The following is a 25,976-nucleotide window of genomic DNA, read 5'->3' as shown; positions in this document are numbered from 1 at the left end:
CACCAATTGTAACATCTACTATGAAGCCATCTTTTATATTATCACAACTATGTTTTACTATATTTTGTTCATTGTGTTTATCAACCAGCAACCAGCTGTTACATGTCAACAAAAAAAACTTACACAACACAAACACTTTGAATCTACTCACAACTACATGATGGTGTTTTATAAATCATTCACTGAATATTTATATCCTGCTTATAAATCCTAAAAAATAAAATCAAAGATGTCTGCTGAGTGTAAATGTTTATTCAAACCACACAAATTAAATCATATTAAACATATATTGATTCAGAAATCAGCTTTAAGTGTAAGTTAAACACACACAGCTATACACATGGAGAAATTGTCAAACAAACATAACAAAGACACAACAAATCTCTGGATTTAAACACTAATCTGTGTGTGTGTGTGTGTGTGTGTGTGTGTGTGTGTGCGCCCCTGTTACAGCAGGCGTGGGTTTTCCTCCCTGTAGTCGTGTGGGTCTCCTTTGAAGGGCAGATGTGGGGGGTGGTTGCAGATTCCCATCAGGAAGATGATGATGGTGCCGAAGGTCATCACCGGGGTCACCAGGAAGAGGCAGAGCCGGTCCACCGTACGAGCGATACCACTCCAGTTATCTTTCTCCTGTGAAAACAGCAGCGCGGTCGAGGTGTTACTGCAGGACTGAGACGAGGCTTTAACCCCAATAAACTGACAATGAGTGTATTTGCATCTTTCTATTACAAGGCGAACAAAGCATTTGCAAAAGACATAAAAGGCATGATGAAAAGAAACACGAGGCAGCATAAAGAGACACATAAATAGAGAAAAAATAGAAAAGATAAATAGAACCAGGGCTGAACAACAGGGGAAAATAATCATTGTGATTATTTTGGAAGATAATGTGATTGTGATTGAGTTTTACATTTTATATTCACAATAATAGGATATTATCTGAACAATTGCAGTTCCTTGCTTCTTCAGTTTATTCACTTTATTATAATAAATATTTGACTAATTGTCATCAGTTGTGTCCATTCCTGAATTTGTCACGGCCTAGGAGCACAGTTATGACACCATGTTTTGATGATATCGAATTGTTTCGCCCTAAATAGAACAGAATAAAACTGAATTTAAAAAAAATAAATTAATCACAGTGCAGTTTAATAGATTGTCCAAAGATGAATTTAATGAGAGACAATGGAAACAGAAAAGAAATAAAACCTTTGACCTTTCTCAGCTATAAACACACAGTCACCCTCATGGCGTAGAACAACTTCCTGTTTTCATGAGTCTCACCTCGTTGTAGTCATTCTTGTTGCGCATGTGTTTGATGATGTAGTTCGCTCCGTCCACCGCCGGTTTGATCTCCGCGTACAGCTGATCTGTCACCCCTCCCTCTTCCTGTGGCTTCACCACTACACACACATTCACACAGAGAAGGTCAATCAGTCTGTGATAACGTCCCTCATCTGGGGAGCAATGACTGAAACACTGGGACGCACCTGCGGCATGTGTGGTTCGTGTCGTCAGTCCGTGTCTCTCCGACTGTTTCTCAAACATCAGCTCGCTGCGGGACTTGACGCTGTAGTACTCCTCCGCCGTGGCAATGTACCCCACCGAGCTGGATCGCCGTGGCAAGGCTCCATCCCAGTACGACTCTGCCTCTGCAGGGCGGGACATATGCAGGATCCGGGGCAACCGCTCCAGGAAGAACTGGACAAAGAAGAGAGGAAGTAAAAAAAAAAAAACTGAGGCACATTTGTCATAATCTGAAACTTCTTATGCAGATTTTCTTATTTTCTTTCCCCTGATGACGATGGATACAAAACCCCATCAATCTGTCAATTTCACCTTTTAACCTTTTACATTTTGATCAAAATACTTGAGCATCATCTTCACTCCCAGGAAAACTGCAGTTTGTTTGGAATAAATATAGAAAGGCAGAAAAACCTACATTTATTTTTGTATTTTGTGGATATTTGGCAGCATTTTTAGTGATTACAGTTAAATTCAACATTTTCATTGATATAAGATCTGTAAAACACAGACACACAGAAACACACACAAACCAAACCATAAGTTATACTGTGTGTGTGTGTGTGTGTGTGTGTGTGTGTGTGTGTGTGTGTGTGTTACCTTCTTGGTCCACTCAGACATGACGTGTGTGCTCGGTGTCCTGAAGTGCAGGTTGAGGACGACCACACAGTTCAGCACCACCACCGTGACCAACACCATGATGAACATCAAATACCTGAGAGACACACACACACACACACACACACACACACACATTTTGTTGAGCAGTTCAAGAGCTTTAGTTCTGTCAGTACAATTACATTCATGTTTGTTTTCTTTCACTGTTGTACTTTTATTTTTTTTGTCGACGTCTACATTTTTCCTGCCGTTATTTCCTCTGTGGAATTTGTTTGTGAATTGTCTGATACTTTAAAATTAAAACTCCACACAATGAATAAAGTAGAAACTCGTATCCTGCATCACTGCATCAACTAATGTGCAAAATAACCTTTCATTAATTAATACCAAGCTCAGCTTCACTGCATTTTCTCGTGTTAAATAGGATTTCCCAAAGTGTTTCAGTTTGTTTCTCACTCTCATTCTGGATTAAGCCATTTTGTTCTATTTGTTCACATCACTATACTAATGAATTTCTTTTTTTTTTTTTTTTACTCAGAGGTAGGAGCCATATAAATATTTTCTGGTACAAGAAATGAGTAGACAATTAAATATTTCATCCACATTTCTGTCAGATTGTCAGCCTTTATTTGTGCATAGCCAGACGTCCCCGATGTTTCCAGATGTGGTTAGGAGTGTGTGTGTGTGTGTGTGTGTGTGTGTGTGTGTTTGTGTTTTACCTACTTGACAATAAGCGGTACAGACATTGACGTCTCCGGCAGCCTTTGAGAGATCAGCAGCAGGAAGACAGACTGAGCCAAGAGCACAGAGATGGACAAGGTCATCTTCTCTCCACCTACACACACACACACACACACACACACACACACACACACACACACAACTAAATAAATAATTTTCTGCTTCACAATAGTTTAAAAACAGGAGATAATGAAAGTGGATCAAAGTCAATAAGTCCTGATCACAAAAGCAGCTTTCAGGTCAAATCAGAAGAACTGGGAGGAGAAGGATGAGGGCTCCCTGCTTAAAGGAACCACCATGAATTAAATTTTCAACAACAAATTGACAACTGGAAATCAGTTGTGACCCTAAACCAAAGCTAATTTTTGCAGGTTTAAATTTGTATCACTGATAAATTTGTTAAAAATACAATTTAATAAGACAAAAATATTAATAGCTCATATTTACAGTAAATGTGTGATAATGTGAATACAAAATCAATCTAATGTCGAGGTGAGGAAATATTTTGTGTTTTTAAAGAGGTCATGGTGGACTGACTGTCAGCGGGCAGGTAGTAGACAAGCGAGGCCAGGAAGGAGATGAGCACACAGGGGATGATGATGTTGACGATGTAGAAGAGAGGTTTGCGCTTGATGACCAGGTAGAAGGTGATGTCCTGGTGCTTGTTGCTCTCCATGGGAATGTGTTTGTAAGTGTTCCTCTTGGCCGGCCGGTGGATGATCTCCCATTCGCCGTTCTCTGGCAACACCAGCGATGAACGGCACCAAGAACAAAAAAAAAAGTAGCGACAACATTGACTATTTCTTAGTAAGTTGCATTAAAATAAATTGAAAAGAAATGCATTAGAGGGAGGAAAGATATAGAATAATATATATCAGGAAATACAATATGTAATGTGAGTTTTTTATGTTGATACATGGTCAAGATAAACTGTGTGTGACTGGGAGGACACCTGTAAAGCTTGCAGGGTCAATGATGATCCACTCCACCGTCCATTTACTGTTTTCGTCCGCTTCCTCCTTCAGCAGCATCCTGATCTCTTTGGCGTTGTAGGTCAGGGAGCTGCAAAGCCACATGGGAAATGGTCTAAACGCTGATTTTCTCCCATGTTCACGCTTCATTAATCTGATCTGTAATCTGTTGTCAGTCCAGACAATACTCTGAATAGCAACAACTGATCTGAACAGCTGACCTGCAGTAGGTTAGGTTGAGCCACTTTTCTTATGAAATTTACATTTGCATTGTTCAACTGCTCTATATCACACATATTTACAACTGTTTTAAATGTACCACGGCTTTTATGTAAAGCAGTGAGAGCTCTTCAGTGTCTGGTTTGTGTCCTACGTGAATTTGAGCGTGCAGTTCTGCCAGTCGAAGGGGAAGTAGTTGACGTTGATGGAGCAGGAGGAGCGGAAGATGGCCGGAGGCAACCAGTAGCAGAGACCAGTGAGATCCACCAGGACGTTACTGTAGTAGGCCACCTGGAACTGGGCATCGTTACTGAGAAGACACAGATACACAAACAAGTATGGGCAAGACTTGTATGCCAAGATATAAAATTTTTCCAATTTCCAATAGGGGTCACATCATTTTTATAATTGTTTGTGCTTTTATTTTGTGTACTTGTGTGTCATATAGAAATTCAATATATGTACATATATTACATTTGTGTATGGGAATAAACAAACACATGCACAAATACTACACAATAATAGTTTACATTTTATAAACAATATCCACTCATCAAGCACTTTATCAGAAACACCTGTACACCTGTCAGTCAATCATGTGGTTCTCCAGATGTGAATCCAGTGGAACACCTCTGGGATGTGGTAGATCAGGAGACTGGCAGCATGAACAGATCTGACCTGATCTTGTAGAATCCATGACGTGAACAACTGAGCTGGTGTTCCTCATAAAGTGACTGTATGAGCATGCAAAATGTAAACTTTGCCACCTGAGACAGGACTTATAAAATAATGATGAGGTGACAACAACACCAACTGCACGAGCCAAACCTGGTTTTATATTCAAATAAAATCACACATTTTATTTGAATATAAAACCCTTTGGTAGGAAACAAACAGAATCAAAGGGCCAACAGAAGTGAACACTCTGAATCTTTGTACTGTAGCTGTGTGATACATGTTTTCTCCTCTATACACATGAACTAACAAAGGAAACTGAATCTCACTTGTTTTCCAGCACGATCTCTGGCAGCCACACCATGCTGGACGGCAGGCGAAGCATCTCGATGCCATCGAACTCTGTTGAATTCCACGACAGCCGGTAGTCGGTCCACGTCTGTCACACACACACAGAACAGTTCACATCCTTATTGTCCCACAAGAGGAAATTCTTTGTGCATCGAGGCGGCATAGAAACACAAAACTATGAACAATAAAAAAAACAGTGAGACAGTTGAGGACAGGGAAAGAGCACTGTGTGTTTCAGAATAAACTCCCAGCATCCTTAAAAATAAACAAACACAGACAGTGGGAATAAAGGAATGAAGAATCTTTCTGTAAATCTTTCAAGGGAAAATGTGAAAGAGCTTTTACGTACATGATCTATCCACACGTTTGTCAGCAGCGTCTCATCTGCTTCTTTCTACAGACGAAGGACAACACAGACAGATCACAGACCAGCAGATGCAACAGAAAGTCCAACTCTTTAAAAGCTGTTTTAATCAGCTTCTTGGTATTTCTCTTGTCAGACAAAGACACGTGTAAGAGTTTGGTTATTTTTGGTTCAATATAATGAGGAATTTTAGATCAAGAAAAAACTAAGCAAAGTATTAAAGTGTCATCAAAAGATTTAAAGAGGCTAAGGTGCATTAACGGCTTCATTTTCCCTCCAAATAGAAAATTATTGTTGACAAAAACAAAAACCACTTTGTACCAGAGAGATGAGGTTGGAGAGTGTGAGGGCGAGGTAAACGTCGACAGCCTCCTGCTGCCTCTCGACAGGACGCAGCTCTTTGTTGTATCCTCGCTCTTTGAACAGGTAGTTGATCAGACGCTCCTCCTCGTTCCTGCCCCAGCATTCTGACACACACACACACACACACACACACACACACACAAATTAAACACTGAAGTTAACATTCAAATGAAAAGGAAATTGTATTTTTACTTGTTTCCAAATCCGCAGCTCTGTGAAGTAGAGGCATGAAACCATGAACACCTGTGCATGTTTACAACTCTGACGCATTTCCTGCTCAACACAGCAAAATGTGTGATATGTAAAGATCAAGATGACAAATTAGAGATATTTACAAGTGTAATGGTCTGTCATGTAATGCAGAGACAAAAGTGACTGGTCCAAAGTCAATACAAATAAACATAAGAATATGACAAATGGACAAATGTCCACTGCATTTTCTTAGAGTACAAGGTTTCACCTTTATCAAGCATTTCATGGTGCACACACACACACACACACACACACTCACACACACACACACACACACACACACACAGGACAACAAACAGGGTCTGAATGTGTGTGAATGCTTTCATGCCGCTCATATTTCAGCCCATCGCTGCAGCTGCTGTGGCTCAGACTGTTCCCACTTCTCCAGCACTCACACTCCCAGTTCACCTCACAGCCGTGTCTGTTTCTGTTTGCAGGTCTGTTGACTTTTAATCAAATCCAAGTCCTAGTTGTGGTTGTGCACTGATCTGATATGAAGGAGGTCCCTCTCAGCTAAAATAGTTATTGGTTATCTTTTACTCTTTTGTGAATCCATCTTATCTTTGACAACTAATTAATCTGTTTTCACGATTAATTTATTTCCTGGTCTGTGAAACAGTAAAAAAAATGCAAATCAAAAGTTACTAAAACCCAGGTTAACATACTGAAACTGCTTCTTTTGAACAATTATTGTAAAAGACTAAGAAAACCAATAAATATTTACATATATTTACAATTTTTTTGGCATTTTCCTTTGAAGAGGACTTGAAACGATTGATCAATTATCAAAACTGCTGATAAATCCACTTATTGTTTCAGCTATAGACTGATGACTGACAGAGTTAGGGAAAAGCAACTTCTCAGTATATGAGTTCAATTAGTCTACCCTTGTCAGCTTGTAATTGTGAGGAAAAAAATGCAAAACTTTTCATAGTTTTAGTATGAAGATGACAAAATAGAGATATTTACAAGTGACACCAAATATTTGCTGCTTTAATACCAAAAAGAGTCATTACAGCACTTCAAAATCATACATTAATGAGACTTTATGACTCAAACTTTTAGACAAAAACAACTTCACAACAAAAGTTCAATCTGTCAGGTTTAGAGAATCAACAGTTTCTTACCAGACGAGAGCAGTGTGAGCAGGAGCACAGTGCCCAGCGCTGCACGCTGACGCTCCATGGCTGAGGGGTGGTGAGGACTGAGGAGGCCAGAAACCAGCCGACCTTCTGCCCAAAGACGGACTGACTGACAGGCAGCAGCTGCAGCAACACAGAGAGGAGAAAATAGAAAACAGGCCTGAGCAGCCGGCTGCCGTCACCTCCACTCTGTACGGGAAACAGAGTCTGAAGGGGGGGGGTACAGGAACAACATCATAACAAAGATCTGAACATGTGATGAGGAATTTGAAGATGATGACAAAAAGAAATCTGGAAAAACTCGACCAATAAAACTCAAACTCGCTCATCTGCTCTCTATGTTCAAAATTTAATAATGAAGCCATTTCAATAATACATCATAGGGCTTTTAGACCCTGCACAACACAGGTGAGGCGGCTGGCTCGACCCCAGTGGGCCCTGCATCCAGCGAGCGAGCTGGACGATTTATCCCCCCCCCCCCACGACTGACTACTTAAGATATGAAACACTCAGTTCGGTCTAAGAAATGACACAAACATTTTATGGCCTCACAGTGTCAGAGCTTCATTCGCCGTTATAGAACAGCACACACCACAGTATCAGATATTTTAGTAAAAATTAAAAAGAAATGCACTAATCCAATGTCGTACTGAATTATCAGTTCTGTGACGTCCCTTGTTGGAGCAGGTGAAAGTTTTAACTTCATGAAGATCAGCAGCTATCTACGCAGTGACACACATGGTAGAAAAAGTGATTAAAATGCTTTTCTCCAACAAACTTTCTGCTGTATATGCAGACTTTTGGAAGTTCAAATCATTTCATTTTCTGTCTTTGAAAACATTTTTATTGAATTTCACACATTTCACATGCATCCATTGGAAACAGCAGCAAAGCAAAGTCATTACAAGGTCTAAGCATCTTTTTAATATCTTATATACAAAGGGAGAACCAGGAGATCAATTTCTCCACAAGTTGTTCTTACTGTTGTGTTATAGCTACTGACTTTAACAAAGAAACAGAGAGCAGAAAAAAACATTCCATAAAATTATGAATCAACGAAACCTGGGGTCACCTTTAAAGAAAGGAAACCACTTTAATCTGGACAGGAACTCCACTTTACTGTAAGTTACAAACTAAGACTAAAACATGAAGGCAGAATAGAGAACGCAGTATATGTTGTTCATTTACAGTGAACGTGACTTCTTCCTCTTCTCTTTGTGGCTCATGATGACGACTCAACCACTGTGTTGACGTAGTCTGCTTCTGCTTTTTCCTACGAAGAACAAAAATAAAACAGAGCTGAAGCTGTTTTGCATGAATTATTTTTTGATAGTGGAAATTAGTTTTAAGTTGTTTCCACATATATATGTTTTTATAATAATATGACTTATAATAATGTAATTATAACTGTGTTTATGGGTATTTATTATTAGTGTTCTGTAATCAGTTTGTATGGATGAATACATTGACCCTTGAACCCCTTTGTAAAGCTGTAATGGGAAACGTTTTAACAACTCACTTTAACTGCAGTCTGATCAATGTAAGTCTTTGCTGTTTGTTTCTGATAGAGCTAAATTAGGAGTTTTTTAAGGTGGATTTTCTTTCTTCCTCCTGAGAAAGTTCAGTTGATCCTCAATGACGACCCTCTCCTCATCTACTAACTTACCTCAACTGGTTTGGTGAAGGATCTTGATCTGAACCAGCTGAAACACAAAGAAGATGGAATAAAGTTGTTTCATTGCTGCGATGACCATGATCTCTCTCATGCAGACAAGCCACATAGAAAATCAGACCAGTTTGTCTGTGGTTCATAGAAAAGTTTGTCTCACCACTCAAAGACGACCAGGACACCGACAAGCATCACAACTCCCAGGATTTTCACTATAATGTGGACACCAACCAGCTGCTGATCACCTGTAACACAACAACATGATCAGCTTTACTTCATGGAAAACGTGACAAGAGAAGAATATTTGACAGTAAAGTTCGACCCTTTGAGGTGAGTCAGGAAACCAAAATCATGTTGATCTCTCCTCATGAAGGTCAGAGGTCAGGTTTGAGTACCATGTTCAAGAAACCTCAGTAAGACCATTTTTTATCATCATAATCCTCATAAAACAAAATGAAATGACAACTGAGATGAAACTGCGAGAGTCAGTTTATCTTCTTCTCTTTACTTTTCAAAGATCACAGTGGATTCAGTTCAGTATTTACCTTGAACAGACAGGTGGATCTCTGATGACGTCTGATATCCAACATCATTGGTGGCCACACAGTAATAAACTCCTTCATCTGTGGCCCTGAAACTGTAAAAGTCTCCTTCAGACACTTTCATGGCTCCATCTGTGGTCTTGTTGAACCAGGTGAATCTGACTGGAGGCTTGGCTCTGCTGGAGCAGGTCAGGTTCACCCAGCTACCTGCTGACACCAAACCTGAGGGACTGATGGATGCTGAGGTGTCTTTGGGGGCATCTGGAACAAAGATGTGAGAGAGAAGAGGAGCTTCAGGCCCTACATGAAATCTATGAGAGGAATGAATCTTCATGTTCTGACAGGATCCAACAACAAACTCTGGTCTTACATGAAACACTGAGAGTCAGTGCATCCTCTGCTGTCTTGGCATCTCTTCCTCCATCCACAGGATACCTGGCAGAGCAGGTGATGCTGGATCCATCATGTCTGTCTGTCAGAGTGATGGTCTCCTGGATTTTAGTTGTAAAGGTTCCATCTGTGTTCTCCTCTATTTTGTTGTGAGGGTCTTGTTGGAGGTTCCAGGTGAGTTTAGGAGGGGAGTGTGGACAGGGAGTGGGAGCTGAGCAGGTTATATTCACAGACTCCGCCTCCTTCAGATCACCTGGGATCTGAATCCTGGGGCTCGGAGGAGAATCTGTCACAACCAGTCAGAGACAAATTCATGGAGAAGTTTTCAGTCACTGAGGAGAAACATGAAGGAGTCCAAATATTTCTACACGAACGTGAGACGTCCCTTTATCAAGAGTTAAAGACAAAGTTAGGCATGTTCTGATTTCACTGTTTATTCTAAACTATGAGCTTTAAACTTGAAAGAACAAAACTTTCTTACCTTTAACTGTTATATGAAGAGGATCACAAGAAGCTGTTGACTTGAATCCTTTGGTCTCGATTCTGAAGTAGTACTTCTCTGTGTACTGTGTGATTAAACTAGAAAATAGAGTGGTGCAGTTTTTCTGTTTCAGGTTTCCAGTAATTTTCATTGGATATTTGTTGTCTGTCCTGCTACTGTTGAAAATCACATTTTCTGGGTTGATGCCAAATCTGTTATCATTTTTAATCCACACTCCGATGATTTCTGTTCTGTTGTCAAACTCTTGTTCAGGTACAGCACTAAAGTTACATGGGATTTGCAAACAAGATCCAGTCAGTGCTTCCATCTCCTGTGGTGCAGTGATGAAGAGGGCTGAGTCCTCAGGACAAGCAGCCAAAGCACCTGTGAACCCAGTTTCATAATTAACATGTGATTAACATAATGTGGAAAAAGCTCCATGAGGAGAAAGACACAACATACTTCAGCAGTTTGTTGATAATAATCTGTTTTCACTTTTTAATGATTCATTCTTTTTTGGGGGGCATTTTGTGCCTTCATTTGATAGGACAGTGGAGACTGACAGGAAAGGGGCAGAGAGAGGGGAACAACATGCAGGAAAGAGTTGGGCCGGCCCAGAGTCAAACTTGCGACTCGCCTGCTAAGACCATTTGCGCTCATGTGGAATCCACCCTAACCATTCGGCTATCGGGTTGCCCCAATGGTTCATTTTTATTGGTGAGCAACAAGCAGTTAATAACGTCCCCTGAACCCCCACAAGTCCAACCCCAGTGATGACCAAGGCTCCTATACCCACCAGAACATCTGCAGATAATTAGGTCAATATTGTCTCAGAGAAACAAGAAGTCAGCCAGAAAAACAGATCACAATATTCACTTCAGTTCAGAGCTTTGAAGTTCAGACTGTCAATGATTCAAGTGATGTCTCCAAATAAAAGAGACGGAACAAACAGCTCACCTGACAGGAAGAAGACACTCAGTAACACGGTGGCTGTCACCATATTCACAGACAGGACCGCCATCAGACTCCTCACCTGGATTTACAGACACAATAATGCAGTGATTTTACCAAACATTCAAGTTCTTCAGCTCAGTTTCTTCTTCACGTGTTCACATTCGCAGCTGGAACTGTACAACCACACTTCACTGTGTTGTAAGTATATTATCAACAACATGTGCAGAGCTGCACCGTCAAACATCAGATTTAATGTCACTGCTGAATGATTCCACAGACCAGGAGCTAAAGTTACCAAACCTCTCGTTTCATCAGTGTCTTTCTGCTAAACCAAACTCCAGCAGATAAAACATCACATCATGTGTTTTTCAGTGCAGTTCATGAAAAGTTACAACAGAATCAAACTCTGTGTGTTAACAAGACAAAAAGTTAAACCCATGAAAATGTTTCTCACCAAACGAGCTCACATCAAAGAAGAAGCAGTGATGAGATCTTTGACCTGAAGAGAGAATGAGTCAGTTGATGAATTTGAACTAATTACTCAACTTCCCTGTGTAGTTATTGCAGCTGAAAACCAAGTCCACTTCCTGTGATACAAGACTACAGAGCAGGTCCAGTTGGTTTTGATTTACATAAAAACAAGTTCACACATCTGCTGATCAAAGACTGTGAATACTTGTCATAATTAATGAGAATAACATAATAATTAAAATGTAATAAATAGCAGCATATTAAAGTGATATGAAGCAAACATGAATGTCATGTATTGTACACATGTAGCCACAGTCTTTCTGTTGACGTGTGTCACTGCTTCTCTGCATCACTGGACTGATGTGAGGAAACGTCTTTCTTCACTTCACAGGATTTTATTTGCAAAAAAACACAACAACTTTTGAATCTATTTTCTTATTTTATTAATGCTATTGTCCACATGTAGACGTGCTCTGTGTGTTTTAAATACTTTTAAAGTTGAAAAGCCAGACTCACACAAGGAGGTCGTTGCACAAGGAAGGAGGCGTTTCAGTGCCTCATCAGCCAAGGCAGCGTCGTCATTTCTTACATGCAGCCAGTATTTAGACAGAGAAAGAGCCTCACATTCAAGTTGTAAACCTCCTGAGTTTGACATCTCAGTCAGCTCCTCCTGTGACTTCAAGTCTAGACTAGAACCTAGACTTGGTCCCTAACCCTGTTTAGATGGGTGTTTTCGACAAAGCAAATATGCAAATACTCTTTTTTTTTTTTTTAAATAAAAGCATTTTGTATTTGTGTAATTGCCTTTCCACACAGGATCATGAATTGAATTGAATTAAAACGATATTCTGTTTATTACACTTATTTCTTAAGTCTTCGTTGTCACTAATACGTCAAAAAATAACGTGGATGTGATTATTAATATATGTGTCTTAAATATTATGATACAAATACTTGGAAACTTGCTGTCTGACTTATTGTGAAACAACTTATTGAGACACAATGATGTAGTAATTAGTAACCACTCAGTAACAACTCTGTTCGATGCATCACTTACCAAAGCTGAACAGCTGTAAAAACAAACACAACATGCTGATTGATTTCACTTTTGTTTTCAGTACAGTTCTGTTGTATCCGACATGAATGACCCACAAACAAAGTCTCACAACAGTTTAATAAGAGTCTAACAGTGGGAAATAAAGATGCAATGTGCTGGCAGCTTCCACGGACTAATATAAAAATATGACTCAGCCAAGACTAAAGACTAGAATGAACTAAAAAATGCAGAGGACGCAGTAAAAGTTGTTCCATTGACAGTGGACGAGACATCTTCCTCTTCTCCATGTGGCTCACGATGATGATTCAGCCACATCTGTTTCTGCTGTTTGCTGTGGAGATAACAACACAGTGAGAGGTGTTTGTGCTCTGCAGTGAATTTACTGCAGCTCAGAGACTTTCAGTCACAGCAGAGAACGGGAGGATTTTACAAAACAGCTGCAACATGTCACACACACACACACACACACACACACACACAATCATTAAATGATATTTGACATATCAACTTTGTAAGGTGATAGTAAACTGTGTCAGTTGTTTACTGCTTGTTGTGCTGCCCCCAAGTGGCCAAAAATAAAACAGGTTCAAAACTGTTTAGCATGAATTGTTTTTTTTTTATTGGGGAAAACAATTTTATGTTGTTTTCATCTATTAATGGATGAAAAACTTGACCCTTGAACCACTTTTATAAAGCTGTTATGTCAAATGTTTGCAATTCAGTTCAGCTGTTTACTTTCTGACAGTTCAGTTGATCCTCAATGACGACCCTCTCCTCATCTACTAACTTACCTCAACTGGTTTGGTGAAGGATCTTGATCTGAACCAGCTGAAACACAAAGAAGATGGAATAAAGTTGTTTCATTGCTGCGATGACCATGATCTCTCTCATGCAGACAAGCCACATAGAAAATTAGACCAGTTTGTCTGTGGTTCATAGAAAAGTTTGTCTCACCACTCAAAGACGACCAGGACACCGACAAGCATCACAACTCCCAGGGTTTTCACTATAATGTGGACACCAACCAGCTGCTGATCACCTGTAACACAACAACATGATCAGCTTTACTTCATGGAAAATGTGACAAGAGAAGAATATTTGACAGTAAAGTTCGACCCTTTGAGGTGAGTCAGGAAACCAAAATCATGTTGATCTCTCCTCATGAAGGTCAGAGGTCAGGTTTGAGTACCATGTTCAAGAAACCTCAGTAAGACCATTTTTTATCATCATAATCCTCATAAAACAAAATGAAATGACAACTGAGATGAAACTGCGAGAGTCAGTTTATCTTCTTCTCTTTACTTTTCAAAGCTCACAGTGGATTCAGTTCAGTGTTTACCTTGAACAGACAGGTGGATCTCTGGTGACGTCTGATATCCAACATCATTGGTGGCCACACAGTAATAAACTCCTTCATCTGTGGCCCTGAAACTGTAAAAGTCTCCTTCAGATAAAATCATGGCTCCATCTGTGGTCTTGTTGAACCAGGTGAAGCGACTGACTGGAGGCTTGGCTCTGCTGGAGCAGGTCAGGTTCACCCAGCTACCTGCTGACACCAAACCTGAGGGACTGATGGATGCTGAGGTGTCTTTGGGGGCATCTGGAACAAAGATGTGAGAGAGAAGAGGAGCTTCAGGCCCTACATGAAATCTGTGAGAGGAAAATAACTGACATCTAATGAATCTTCATGTTCTGACAGGATCCAACAACAAACTCTGGTCTTACATGAAACACTGAGAGTCAGTGTATCCTCTGCTGTCTTGGCATCTCTTCCTCCATCCACAGGATACCTGGCAGAGCAGGTGATGCTGGATCCATCATGTCTGTCTGTCAGAGTGATGGTCTCCTGGATTTTAGTTGTAAAGGTTCCATCTGTGTTCTCCTCTATTTTGTTGTGAGGGTCTTGTTGGAGGTTCCAGGTGAGTTTAGGAGGGGAGTGTGGACAGGGAGTGGGAGCTGAGCAGGTTATATTCACAGACTCCGCCTCCTTCAGATCACCTGGGATCTTAATCCTGGGGCTCGGAGGAGAATCTGTCACAACCAGTCAGAGACAAATTCATGGAGAAGTTTTCAGTCACTGAGGAGAAACATGAAGGAGTCCAAATATTTCTACACGAACGTGAGACGTCCCTTTATCAAGAGTTACAGACAAAGTTAAGCATGTTCTGATTTCACTGTTTATTCTAAACTATGAAGTTTACACTTAAAATAACAAAATTTTCTTACCTTTAACTGTTATATGAAGAGGATCACAAAGAGCTGTTGCCATGAATCTTCTGGTCTCGATTCTGAAGTAGTATGTGTCTGTGTACTGTGTGATTAAACTAGAAAATAGAGTGGTGCAGTTTTTCTGTTTCAGGTTTCCAGTAATTTTCATTGGATATTTGTTGTCTGTCCTGCTACTGTCGAAAATCACATTTTCTGGGTCGATGCCAAATCTGAGATCATTTTTAATCCACACTCCGAAGATTTTTATTCTGTTGTCTAAATTGTGTTTAATTTCAGCTTTAAAGTTACATGGGATTTGCAGACAAGATCCAGTCAGTGCTTCCATCTCCTGTGGTGCAGTGATGAAGAGGCCTGATTCATCAGGACAAGCAGCCAAAGCACCTGTGAACCCAGTTTCATAATTAACACGTGATTAACATAATGTGGAAAAAGCTCCATGAGGAGAAAGACACAACATACTTCAGCAGTTTGTTGATAATAATCTGTTTTGTAATAGTTCATTTTTATTGGTGAACAACAAGCAGTTAATATCGTCCCCTGAACCCCCACAAGTCCAACCCCAGTGATGACCAAGGCTCCTATACCCACCAGAACATCTGCAGATAATTAGGTCAATATTGTCTCAGAGAAACAAGAAGTCAGCCAGAAAAACAGATCACAATATTCACTTCAGTTCAGAGCTTTGAAGTTCAGACTGTCAATGATTCAAGTGATGTCTCCAAATAAAAGAGACGGAACAAACAGCTCACCTGACAGGAAGGAGACACTCAGTAACACGGTGGCTGTCACCATATTCACAGACAGGACCGCCATCAGACTCCTCACCTGGATTTACAGACACAATGATGCAGTGATTTTACCAAACATTCAAGTTCTTCAGCTCAGTTTCTTCTTCACTTGTTCACATTCACAGCTGGAACTTCTCCTGTAAGGATTGTAGCAGACATCAACTTACATCAGCAGCTCCTCGATGCAGCCGCGCTGTCAGATCAGGTCTCTGGTCACAGTCCAGCACAAACCACGGGTCTGTGAACTGACAGACAATGAGAAGGAAGGAAGATCAAAACATGACCTCTCTCACTGCGTTCCAGGAAATGATGAATAAAGTTACAATTCACACATTTGTATGAATATGTTTAGTGAGACTGAAGACTAATAGCGAAAATACCACAAGTTCCCCAAACTTTATAGGTTCTGCTCATGTAGAATGAAATAATGCAGCTAAAGTCAACTTCTTTTGATTATTACATGAGGAAAGAACCAGCATTTATGAATGGTGTGATGCTGAAACATCAAATGTTGAACCAACTTTAAAATATTAGCATTGTTATGTTATAAATAAATGTGTTGAAGTCCAGAAGCAATGTCTTTATTTTCAATGTTTCATTAAAGTACACATGGATGAAGGAAATGAGACAGAGTACATAAAAAACTGAAATGACATTTGACAACTCCCTTTTAAAATTAAAAACATTTAAAATTCATTTAAAACTCTTGTGTTAAAAACACTCTGCTCTGTAAATGTGCGGACAGAGATACTTCGGGTGTCATGGAGATTAGTTCCCTGTTTGCAGTTACATGATAAAAGCTGAGACAGATGAACATGTTGATAACTGACATGAAAAAAGGAAATGAAAGTTACATTTTCATGTGCAGACTCCAGTGACTTATTCTGCATCAACTGACATAAAAACAAATAAAACTAAAGACTCATTTAACATGAATTCTATTCAGATGAGAACTTTGTCTTTACACAAACCAAACGGTTCATTTCTTCTTCACTCGAGCGTAGAGATCCTCTGGACCATCAGCAGTCTGTGTGGAGCTGTTTGTCGTCTCGGACACTTTGTCCTGCTGCTGTCCACTGTCCTGCAGGGAGTCAGAGGACGGTTCAGGTCTCAGCTCTCTAACAGTCGGCTCTTCACCTGTTTGACTCTGCAGAAACATGACGTGGTGTAAATAGTTGGAGGTGGATCTTCATCTGGACGTTTTGTTTTTTATGCATTAGGTCCTAAGTTGTACTGATCTCAGCAGGTTGAGTTTTCACACAGTCTGCACGTGTGCATGATGCGTGCAATGTCAGAACTGATCTCAGTACAGTAGAAACTGAACCAAGGACAGTTTGTCATTTCATTTCCAATAGAAAATGTCATATATGATCCAATTTCAGCAAACACTGGTGCTCAGTCATGAGCAGTGAGACAATCGAGGATTAGTTGTTGTAGTGATACAGTTTGGTTTTTATGTATTAGGTCCTAAGTTTTATTGTTTTGGGTTATTCAGCTTTGTTGTCGTGAACATTGTGAACAAGAAAGAAAGAGGAAAAAAACACAGACATTTGAAAACCACAAACTGACTGAGCTTCTTCAGCATTAGATGACGAGCTGCTCAGCGCTCAGACAATAAACTAGTGTATTAACATCTTAATTATGAAATAAAACATTGTGACTTCTCCAGCTCAAATTCATTTACTTCATATTGTTCAGTCAGAGTGCATGATGGGAGCTTTGAGTGGTGAGAGACACCATCGAGTGGAGAACTGAAATCTGTGTGAGTCAGTTTGATCTCCCCCTGTGTCCTGTATTTTGAGTCTGAAACCAAACCTGTGCACTCATGAGGAAGATCAATTCAACCACATCAGCCTTATCTGATTGATAAATTATCACCATCTGCTGGACACTGGATGTATAACACTGACTGAAACTAGAAATTCCTGGTTCATTCATGATGTGAGTTTATTGTGACATTAGTCCACACCCTGGCTTTCTTGCAGATTTATTAAACCTTCCTCATGTAAACTCTCTGTCTCTTTGTGATGACGCTCCAAACTGCAACAAATCACGCGCATGCGCAGACGGTGTGGAACGGAAACCCGCGCATTAAGAGTCGAGGAGCGACGATAACAAAAAACAAGCTAATTACACGAATTTAATATCTCTGCGCAAGATCTTCGGTAAGTTTGAGAAGTTTGAGGCAGAATATTGTGACGGGAGAAGAGCAGCTGCTTTCAGGAAGAGATTAGTTCGTAGCGGGAGAGAAGGAGAGAGAGAGCGGTTGTTAGTTAGCAGTTAGCTGTTAGCAGTTAGCTGTTAGCGTAGCAGTGTAATGTTTGTCACTTTAGGCGGTTTGTCGGTGATTAAATGCTGCGACTCCTCAAGACTGAAGTTCCCGCGTCTCTGAGCTTCAGCTACAGTCCAGACAATAAGCAGGAAGATGAACAACACTGAGGCTGAAAAATACAGGAGTCTGCGTTTGTGTCAGTAAATGGTAAATATGTTGAAGATGACTATAGAGCTGATTTTCCTCTGTATTACACGTTTGATATGTTAACTGTCAGTTCAGAAGAATAATCCTAAAACCTGTTCAGACAGGAAGGAGACAGGTGAAGACAGAGAGCATCAAGATGGAGGAGGAGACAGTCAGCACAAAATCAGACAGGACAGGACCTGAAGTTATTCCAGGTTTGATTTCCTCCTGTCATGAAAAGGTATGTTTTTGTCTGGTCCATATTTGTGTGGTTAGTGTAGCAAACAGCTGGGTCTTTTTTTTTGAACATGGCGGTAGTTGGCTGCTTGGTTCTGCTTGCCTATCCTTAAAAGACACCCAAGACTAATCACTACAATTAAGACTGAAAAATGAAGGTAGAATAGAGAACACAGTATAAGTTCTTCCATTTATAGTGAATGTGACTTCTCTGAAGGTGTGCCACTGTTGTTTGCAGCTTGTTGTGCTGCCCCCAAGTGGCCAAAAATAAAGCAGGTTTCCTGAATCGTTTCCTTTTTCACTTGGGGAAAACAATTTTATGTTGTTTTCATCTATTTTTGGATGAAAAACTTGAACCACTTTTATAAAGCTGTCATGTCAAATATGTTTGCAATTCAGTTCAGCTGTTTACTTTCTGCCAGTTCAGTTGATCCACAATGACGACCCTCTCCTCATCTACTAACTTACCTCAACTGGTTTGGTGAAGGATCTTGATCTGAACCAGCTGAAACACAAAGAAGATGGAATAAAGTTGTTTCATTGCTGCGATGACCATGATCTCTCTCATGCAGACAAGCCACATAGAAAATTAGACCAGTTTGTCTGTGGTTCATAGAAAAGTTTGTCTCACCACTCAAAGACGACCAGGACACCGACAAGCATCACAACTCCCAGGGTTTTCACTATAATGTGGACACCAACCAGCTGCTGATCACCTGTAACACAACAACATGATCAGCTTTACTTCATGGAAAATGTGACAAGAGAAGAATATTTGACAGTAAAGTTCGACCCTTTGAGGTGAGTCAGGAAACATTAATTATAAACCACAATGCTCTCTCCACAGATGGTGATTCTTTACTTTTTATCTTTGAACTGCAGCATTTTAACATCATACAAACTGCACTAATACTGTGACACCTTATTTATCTTCATAGGAAAATCTTAGTGAATCTCTCCTCATGAAGGTCAGAGGTCAGGTTTGTGCACCATGTTCAAGAAACCTCAGTAAGACCATTTTTTATCGTCATCATCCTCATAAAACAAAATGAAATGACAACTGAGATGAAACTGTGAGAGTCAGTTTATCTTCTTCTCTTTACTTTTCAAAGATCACAGTGGATTCAGTTCAGTATTTACCTTGAACAGACAGGTGGATCTCTGATGACGTCTGATTACCAACATCATTGGTGGCCACACAATAATAAACTCCTTCATCTGTGGCCCTGAAACTGTAAAAGTCTCCTTCAGATAAAATCATGGCTCCATCTGTGGTCTTGTTGAACCAGGTGAATCTGACTGGAGGCTTGGCTCTGCTGGAGCAGGTCAGGTTCACCCAGCTACCTGCTGACACCAAACCTGAGGGACTGATGGATGCTGAGGTGTCTTTGGGGGCATCTGGAACAAAGATGTGAGAGAGAAGAGGAGCTTCAGGCCCTACATGAAATCTATGAGAGGAATGAATCTTCATGTTCTGACAGGATCCAACAACAAACTCTGGTCTTACATGAAACACTGAGAGTCAGTGTATCCTCTGCTGTCTTGGCATCTCTTCCTTCATCCACAGGATACCTGGCAGAGCAGGTGATGCTGGATCCATCATGTCTGTCTGTCAGAGTGATGGTCTCCTGGATTTTAGTTGTAAAGGTTCCATCTGTGTTCTCCTCTATTTTGTTGTGAGGGTCTTGTTGGAGGTTCCAGGTGAGTTTAGGAGGGGAGTGTGGACAGGGAGTGGGAGCTGAGCAGGTTATAGTCACAGACTCCGCCTCCTTCAGATCACCTGGGATCTGAATCCTGGGGCTCGGAGGAGAATCTGTGGTGAAAAGTCAAACACGTGTTTTACAGTGAAGAAAGAGTCGACTGATGTTTTCAGTCACTGAGGAGAAACATGAAGGAGTCCAAATATTTCTACATGAACGTGAGACGTCCCTTTATCAAGAGTTAAAGACAAAGTTAGGCATGTTCTGATTTCACTGTTTATTCTAAACTATGAGCTTTAAACTTGAAAGAACAAAACTTTCTTACCTTTAACTGTTATATGAAGAGGATCACAAGAAGCTGTTGCCTTGAATACTTCGGTCTCAATTCTGAAGAAGTACTTCTCTGTGTACTGTGTGATTAAACTAGAAAATAGAGTGGTGCAGTTTTTCTGTTTCAGGTTTCCAGTAATATTCATTGGATATTTGTTGTCTGTCCTGCTACTGTTGAAAATCACATTTTCTGGGTTGATGCCAAATCTGGGATCATTTTTAATCCACACTCCGATGATTTCTCCTCTGTTGTCAAATTCTTGTTCATGTTTAATTCTGAAGTTACATGGGATTTGCAAACAAGATCCAGTCAGTGCTTCCATCTCCTGTGGTGCAGTGATGAAGAGGGCTGAGTCCTCAGGACAAGCAGCCAAAGCACCTGTGAACCCAGTTTCATAATTAACACGTGATTAACATAATGTGGAAAAAGCTCCATGAGGAGAAAGACACAACATACTTCAGCAGTTTGTTGATAATAATCTGTTTTGTAATGGTTCATTTTTATTGGTGAACAACAAGCAGTTAATATCGTCCCCTGAACCCCCACAAGTCCAACCCCAGTGATGACCAAGGCTCCTATACCCACCAGAACATCTGCAAATAATTAGGTCAATATTGTCTCAGAGAAACAAGAAGTCAGCCAGAAAAACAGATCACAATATTCACTTCAGTTCAGAGCTTTGAAGTTCAGACTGTCAATGATTCAAGTGATGTCTCCAAATAAAAGAGACGGAACAAACAGCTCACCTGACAGGAAGAAGACGCTCAGTAACACGGTGGCTGTCACCATATTCACAGACAGGACCGCCATCAGACTCCTCACCTGGATTTACAGACACAATAATGCAGTGATTTTACCAAACATTCAAGTTCTTCAGCTCAGTTTCTTCTTCACTTGTTCACATTCACAGCTGGACCATCTCCTGTAAGGATTGTAGCAGACATCAACTTACATCAGCAGCTCCTGGATGCAGCAGCGCTGTCAGATCAGGTCTCTGGTCACAGTCCAGCACAAACCACGGGTCTGTGAACTGACAGACAATGAGAAGGAAGGAAGATCAAAACATCACCTCTCTCACTGCGTTCCAGGAAATGATGAATAAAGTTACAATTCACACATTTGTATGAATATGTTTAGTGAGACTGAAGACTAATAGCGAAAATACCACAAGTTCCCCAAACTTTATAGGTTCTGCTCATGTACCCAGAATGAAATAATGCAGCTAAAGTCAACTTCTTTTGATTATTACATGAGAAAAGAACCAGCATTTATGAATGATGTGATGCTGAAACATCAAATGTTGAACCAGCTTTAAAATATTAGCATTGTTATGTTATAAATAAATATGTTGAAGTCCAGAAGCAATGTCTTTATTTTCAATGTTTCATTAAAATGCATATGAATGAAGGAAATGAGACAGAGTACATAAAAAACTGAAATGACATTTGACAACTCCCTTTTAAAATTAAAAACATTTAAAATTCATTTAAAACTCTTGTGATAAAAACACTCTGCTCTGTAAATGTGTGGACAGAGATACTTTGGGTGTCATGATAAAAGCAGAGACAGATGAACATGTTGATAACTGACATGAAAAAAGGAAATGAAAGTTATATTTTCATGTGCAGACTCCAGTGACTTATTCTGCATCAACTGACATAAAAACAAATAAAAATAACTCATAACTCATTTAACATGAATTCTATTCAGATGAGACCTTTGTCTTTACACAAACCAAACGGTTCATTTCTTCTTCACTCGAGCGTAGAGATCCTCTGGACCATCAGCAGTCTGTGTGGAGCTGTTTGTCGTCTCAGACACTTTGTCCTGCTGCTGTCCACTGTCCTGCAGGGAGTCAGAGGATGGTTCAGGTCTCAGCTTGGAGGTTTCTTGGAGGTAGATTTCTCCATAAGGTGTGTTTTCTTCTTCTGTTTTACTTTTTGGTTCTCTAACAGTCAGCTCTTCACCTGTTTGAAACACATTAAGAACATGCAACTCTATGCAGGGCTTTCCACTGCTTTTCACACAGCTGCAAACTATATGACATTACCACCAGCAGCTTACAGGTAAATTATGTGATCATAAGGCTAAGGCATCAAGTCATGCTTCTCTGCAACTTTAAGGACACGGTTGTTAAATTGTTAAAAAATTTAAACTTTCATCAACTCTTTCAGATATTTCTAATTATGTAATTATAATCTTAACATTACAAAATGTATTGGTACATTTACTTCTGTAATGTAATCTGGAAACTTCTTCCACTACTGGTACACATGGTTTAGACTGTGGAAAGGTATCAAAAAGGAGATAAACTATAAATAAATGTAAATTTACATTATTGGTTCAGACCTCTGCAGTGTTTGAAGAGTGAAGATGCAAATTTCTCCCTTTGAAAAAACAATACTATGCATCTCCTCTGATGCTCTATATTTCAGGGAGGACACTTGGCAGTTTACAGAGCCTGTGTTTTTAAAGCATTTGTATCTTAGTTTTAATAAATCTGGGAATAATAAATCCAGGAATTTAAACAGTAATTTTGCTTTCTTTTATAAATTGACAGAACAATTCAGTCGTAGTACAGTTTTATAATATTCATGGAGTTGTTACAGGCAATACATTGCCTGTAACAACCTGAGGAACTGTGGAGAGGAGAGCTGGTGCTGATTTGAAGGGGGACCACAGCAACTGGTGATCTGATTTAGGTTTCTTCTGTTTACTGCACTTTGTATGAAGTTAATTAAATAAAAAGTGTTCATGGAAAGGATCCTTTCTCTGATCACTTTACTGAAGAGCAATGTGTAATATTTTTTCTCTTCACCTCATGAAAATTCAAAAACATGCATATGTACAGCTGCACGAGCACATGGACAAACGGTGAGTGCCAACAGTGGTAGTTACAGGTTCAGATCAACCCAAGATGTTCACAGAGGAAGGGGTCGATCTCACTGAGAAACTCAATCATCTCTGAACTAGCAGCTTCACCTTTCTTCCTCACTGTGTCGATAACAAAACGAGCTTTGTCTCTTTGGTCCTGCATCCCGTCCACTGACTCCCTCTCAGAGTCAGTTATCACCCCTTTCTCCAACAGTTTGTCCAGCAGAGTCTTGAGAACAGGTCCTGATATCCCATCAATGAAGCTGCTCCGTGTGTCCAACAGCCTCTGGTTTGGGGGGAGATTCAGAGGACTCTGCCCACAGGACCTTTTTACTCCAGCTGATGAAAGACAAACTCGTCTTTCCCACACACTGTGGGAGCTGTCGCTGTCTCTCAGAAACAGTTTCATATGTTTCATGACTTTTTCTAAAATCACCTGGAATGATGGGAAGAAGTTGTCGTAGTTGTCACAGTCAAACTCTGCTTCTGCTGGTTGAACTAGAACAGAGTCGTCTTCAGGACCAGTGGACAGTGTGTAAAACTGATCAGGCTGCAGTTTACAGTGTGGGGATGTCTCTATGTACCTCTCATCTCCAACTAACTTCTTTCTGGTGCGCTGCACGTCCCGCAGAGAAACATTTTTCGGGAGCAACAACACATTGATCAGAGATTCAGGATCGGGATCAGTGGGGGGCCTGTAGAACAGCAGAACCAAGGCTCGGAGCGGGACAGGTGGTGAGTCCTCATCCTTGACGTTACCGAAACCAGAAAACCCAGAGATGTTTATGATGACGTGAGTTTCTGTTATCTTATGAGGGGTGATAAACTCGATGCCCTCATCGTTCACATGAGCCACGGACAAGAAGTGACATCCTCCTGTGGAGCTGATCTCACAGTGTGGGAGATGAAGCTGACACACTGACTTCTGGACACATTTGATGTCAAACAGGGGTCCTGCAGGCTTCTTGAGATGGCGAGCCAGGAGCCTCCTGTTCCAGGGGACGATCCTGTAAACCACGACCCCTTCTTCCTCCATGTGGAACAACAGGCCTGTCACGCTGCACTGGTACAGGCCTGGACGGGAGCACTGGAAACTGTAGCTCTCATCATTTTCTTCATCAGTGATATCAGGTGTAAACTCCTCATAGCTGGTTTTTAACATCATGTCAGGTAAACTCTCAGATCGCGTTAAGGTTTTGTTCTTTGCAGACTTTATCTGACTCAGTAAGGGAACGCTATCAGAATGAGGCAAACAGCTGGAGCCTCTTCCACGTAAACCAGGACCTGAGGAGGAGGAGTGGAGGTGACCATGGGTTGGCAGTGGAGTGTTTGTGACTGAGGAGTTAACAGCTGTAACTAATGCCTCCGTTTCCAGCAGGGCATCACTGTCGCCTTCTGGCTTGTTTTTAGGCTGTACAGACAAATGCTGAAATGCATCTTGTACACTGCCTTCTTCACAGAGAATATATTGTGGGGAAGGACAGTCAACCAGCAAGCTATTTTCACTATTACCATGAGCATCAGGTGTCAAGGAATGGCATTTATCTTCAAAATAAGCATAATGAGTGCAAGCTGCAGGCGTCGGAAAATGAATCCTGGGCAGAGAACCCCTCTCTTGTACTCTTGGGCAAGAAGACCTTTCAGAAGTAGGATCATGTTGTCCTTCATTATCATAGTAATGATTAGTGCAGTCTGGGCTGGGGCTCAGATTTGAAGAATTACCTCCACAGATCCTGGACAGAGCGCCCGTGATTCTTCTGGCTGCCCTGCTGAAACGCGATGTTACTCTTTTTGTTCTTTTATGTTTCATAGCTAACGGCATTTTATCTGTGCTTGTAAAGAGTCACAATCAGAGTCTGTGGAGCCAAATGAACATCAGAACCCAGGAGATGATCAGGAGACGTTCTTGTCTGTCTCAGGTCTGCCTTTCTGGTCACATTTGTGATTCATGTGCTCATTTCCTGTCCATGTTTGAGTCCCTTCACCAGCCACAACTGACTTTTCTCTTTCTGTCTCTATTTGGCTGCTTTGTGTGTCTCTGCTCCCAGACCCTGAAATCAAACAGAAGGTGTACATTTTAAATCTTTGAACTAATATTTCAGCTCATTAATTCAATAAAATATAATTATGTCTATCTTATTTTCATTTACAAGCCACAAAACTCATTTGTCAGTTTATTAGGAACACCTAGCTAAAAACAAATTCAGTATAATACAACAGGGCTGCAGTAAATTCTACCTTCATGAAGGTTTTAATGTTCAGTTTTTGTTGAAACTGTTTTGGGGATGTGTTGATTCAACTGTAACTTAGGCTAGGTGTTCCTAATAAACTGGCAACTGGGTGTATATTGGTTGCTGGTAAGATAGAAAATGAAATAGATACAAGCGAATTCTGTTATATTCTCTTCCTGTTCCTTCACTCTCCTCTTTAATTAAAAAAATAAACGTGTCGTATTGAAGTAGACTTGAAACTAGAGATTAAGACCATAAACTCATTAGCAAAACATTTACTGAGGTAATAAATAACGGCTTCTTTTCACCTCATGATTTATTCACCTTCTCCTACAGACCTTTAA

General features: G+C 40.4%; 5 protein-coding genes and 1 long non-coding RNA gene across 8 annotated transcripts; 1 reads left to right on the top strand and 5 right to left on the bottom strand.

The window, feature by feature from the left end:
- Nucleotides 1-234: 234 nt before the first annotated feature.
- Nucleotides 235-7,326, bottom strand: chrnd (cholinergic receptor, nicotinic, delta (muscle)). The gene is made up of 12 exons (XM_071484530.1): nt 7,206-7,326; nt 5,785-5,930; nt 5,449-5,493; nt 5,078-5,187; nt 4,228-4,383; nt 3,836-3,945; nt 3,421-3,621; nt 2,866-2,977; nt 2,125-2,239; nt 1,491-1,701; nt 1,285-1,403; nt 235-630 (listed from the first exon to the last, which is right to left on the bottom strand). Exons 1-12 carry the CDS (start codon nt 7,261-7,263, stop codon nt 448-450), a joined length of 1,566 nt encoding a protein of 521 aa, XP_071340631.1. The 5' UTR covers nt 7,264-7,326; the 3' UTR covers nt 235-447.
- Nucleotides 7,327-7,804: 478 nt separating this feature from the next.
- On the bottom strand, nt 7,805-11,813 carry LOC139624999 (B-cell receptor CD22-like). Its single transcript, XM_071484526.1, has 8 exons — nt 11,711-11,813; nt 11,260-11,335; nt 10,303-10,686; nt 9,802-10,107; nt 9,435-9,692; nt 9,050-9,134; nt 8,887-8,923; nt 7,805-8,493 (listed from the first exon to the last, which is right to left on the bottom strand). Exons 2-8 carry the CDS (start codon nt 11,321-11,323, stop codon nt 8,443-8,445), a joined length of 1,185 nt encoding a protein of 394 aa, XP_071340627.1. The 5' UTR covers nt 11,324-11,335; nt 11,711-11,813; the 3' UTR covers nt 7,805-8,442.
- A 427-nt stretch (nt 11,814-12,240) lies between these two features.
- LOC139625000 (B-cell receptor CD22-like) lies at nt 12,241-16,048 on the bottom strand. Of its 2 annotated transcripts, none has more exons than XM_071484528.1 (8): nt 15,969-16,048; nt 15,763-15,838; nt 15,011-15,394; nt 14,510-14,815; nt 14,124-14,384; nt 13,739-13,823; nt 13,576-13,612; nt 12,241-13,115 (listed from the first exon to the last, which is right to left on the bottom strand). In XM_071484528.1, the coding sequence occupies exons 2-8, from the start codon at nt 15,824-15,826 to the stop codon at nt 13,077-13,079; spliced, it is 1,176 nt and encodes a 391-aa protein (XP_071340629.1). In that variant the 5' UTR covers nt 15,827-15,838; nt 15,969-16,048; the 3' UTR covers nt 12,241-13,076. The 2 variants fall into 2 exon arrangements, with proteins under 2 accessions (XP_071340629.1, XP_071340628.1); XM_071484527.1 differs by lacking the exon at nt 12,241-13,115 and adding an exon at nt 13,135-13,221.
- A 318-nt stretch (nt 16,049-16,366) lies between these two features.
- LOC139624998 (B-cell receptor CD22-like) lies at nt 16,367-21,607 on the bottom strand. Its single transcript, XM_071484525.1, has 8 exons — nt 21,480-21,607; nt 21,274-21,349; nt 20,522-20,905; nt 20,004-20,309; nt 19,637-19,894; nt 19,128-19,212; nt 18,965-19,001; nt 16,367-16,948 (listed from the first exon to the last, which is right to left on the bottom strand). The coding sequence occupies exons 2-8, from the start codon at nt 21,335-21,337 to the stop codon at nt 16,781-16,783; spliced, it is 1,302 nt and encodes a 433-aa protein (XP_071340626.1). The 5' UTR covers nt 21,338-21,349; nt 21,480-21,607; the 3' UTR covers nt 16,367-16,780.
- LOC139625001 (uncharacterized) lies at nt 16,963-21,578 on the top strand. Of its 2 annotated transcripts, XR_011691806.1 has the most exons (4): nt 16,963-18,280; nt 18,381-19,297; nt 19,435-19,504; nt 19,609-19,737. It is a non-coding gene; the product is annotated as an uncharacterized lncRNA (long non-coding RNA). The 2 variants fall into 2 exon arrangements; XR_011691807.1 differs by lacking the exons at nt 19,435-19,504; nt 19,609-19,737 and adding an exon at nt 21,438-21,578 and having other exon boundaries at nt 16,981-18,280; nt 18,381-18,500.
- Nucleotides 21,608-23,429: 1,822 nt separating the features above from the next.
- Nucleotides 23,430-24,563, bottom strand: LOC139625736 (caspase recruitment domain-containing protein 8-like). The gene has a single exon (XM_071485914.1). The coding sequence runs from the start codon at nt 24,561-24,563 to the stop codon at nt 23,430-23,432; it is 1,134 nt and encodes a 377-aa protein (XP_071342015.1).
- Nucleotides 24,564-25,976: the final 1,413 nt, after the last annotated feature.

The sequence above is a fragment of the Trachinotus anak genome, unplaced genomic scaffold (assembly GCF_046630095.1).
Source record: "Trachinotus anak isolate AG129_WGS33_773 ecotype Australia unplaced genomic scaffold, CSIRO_AGI_Tana_v1 ptg000009l, whole genome shotgun sequence".
NCBI classification, from domain to species: domain Eukaryota; kingdom Metazoa; phylum Chordata; class Actinopteri; order Carangiformes; family Carangidae; genus Trachinotus; species Trachinotus anak.
This window is presented reverse-complemented; position numbering and strand designations above follow the sequence as displayed.

Bases quoted from the DNA above. Each gene is read 5' to 3' on its own strand.
- chrnd (XM_071484530.1), bottom strand. From the start codon at position 7,263: ATGGAGCGTCAGCGTGCAGCGCTGGGCACTGTGCTCCTGCTCACACTG. The intron at 2,240-2,865 runs GTAGGTAAAACA...TGTGTCTCTCAG, and splicing joins TCTGTACCGCTTATTGTCAA to GTATTTGATGTTCATCATGG. The intron at 1,702-2,124 runs GTAACACACACA...TTCTTTGTCCAG, and splicing joins TGTCTGAGTGGACCAAGAAG to TTCTTCCTGGAGCGGTTGCC.
- LOC139624999 (XM_071484526.1), bottom strand. From the start codon at position 11,323: ATGGCGGTCCTGTCTGTGAATATGGTGACAGCCACCGTGTTACTGAGT. The intron at 10,687-11,259 runs GTGAGCTGTTTG...CTGGGTTCACAG, and splicing joins GAGTGTCTTCTTCCTGTCAG to GTGCTTTGGCTGCTTGTCCT. The intron at 9,135-9,434 runs GTAAATACTGAA...GTTGTGTTACAG, and splicing joins GATCCACCTGTCTGTTCAAG to GTGATCAGCAGCTGGTTGGT.
- LOC139625000 (XM_071484527.1), bottom strand. From the start codon at position 15,826: ATGGCGGTCCTGTCTGTGAATATGGTGACAGCCACCGTGTTACTGAGT. The intron at 15,395-15,762 runs GTGAGCTGTTTG...CTGGGTTCACAG, and splicing joins GAGTGTCTCCTTCCTGTCAG to GTGCTTTGGCTGCTTGTCCT. The intron at 13,222-13,575 runs GTAAGTTAGTAG...GACATGTTGCAG, and splicing joins CCTTCACCAAACCAGTTGAG to CTGTTTTGTAAAATCCTCCC.
- LOC139624998 (XM_071484525.1), bottom strand. From the start codon at position 21,337: ATGGCGGTCCTGTCTGTGAATATGGTGACAGCCACCGTGTTACTGAGC. The intron at 19,895-20,003 runs GTAAGACCAGAG...TCTTTGTTCCAG, and splicing joins ACTGACTCTCAGTGTTTCAT to ATGCCCCCAAAGACACCTCA. The intron at 19,002-19,127 runs GTGAGACAAACT...TTTGTGTTTCAG, and splicing joins GTCCTGGTCGTCTTTGAGTG to CTGGTTCAGATCAAGATCCT.
- LOC139625736 (XM_071485914.1), bottom strand. From the start codon at position 24,563: ATGTTAAAAACCAGCTATGAGGAGTTTACACCTGATATCACTGATGAA.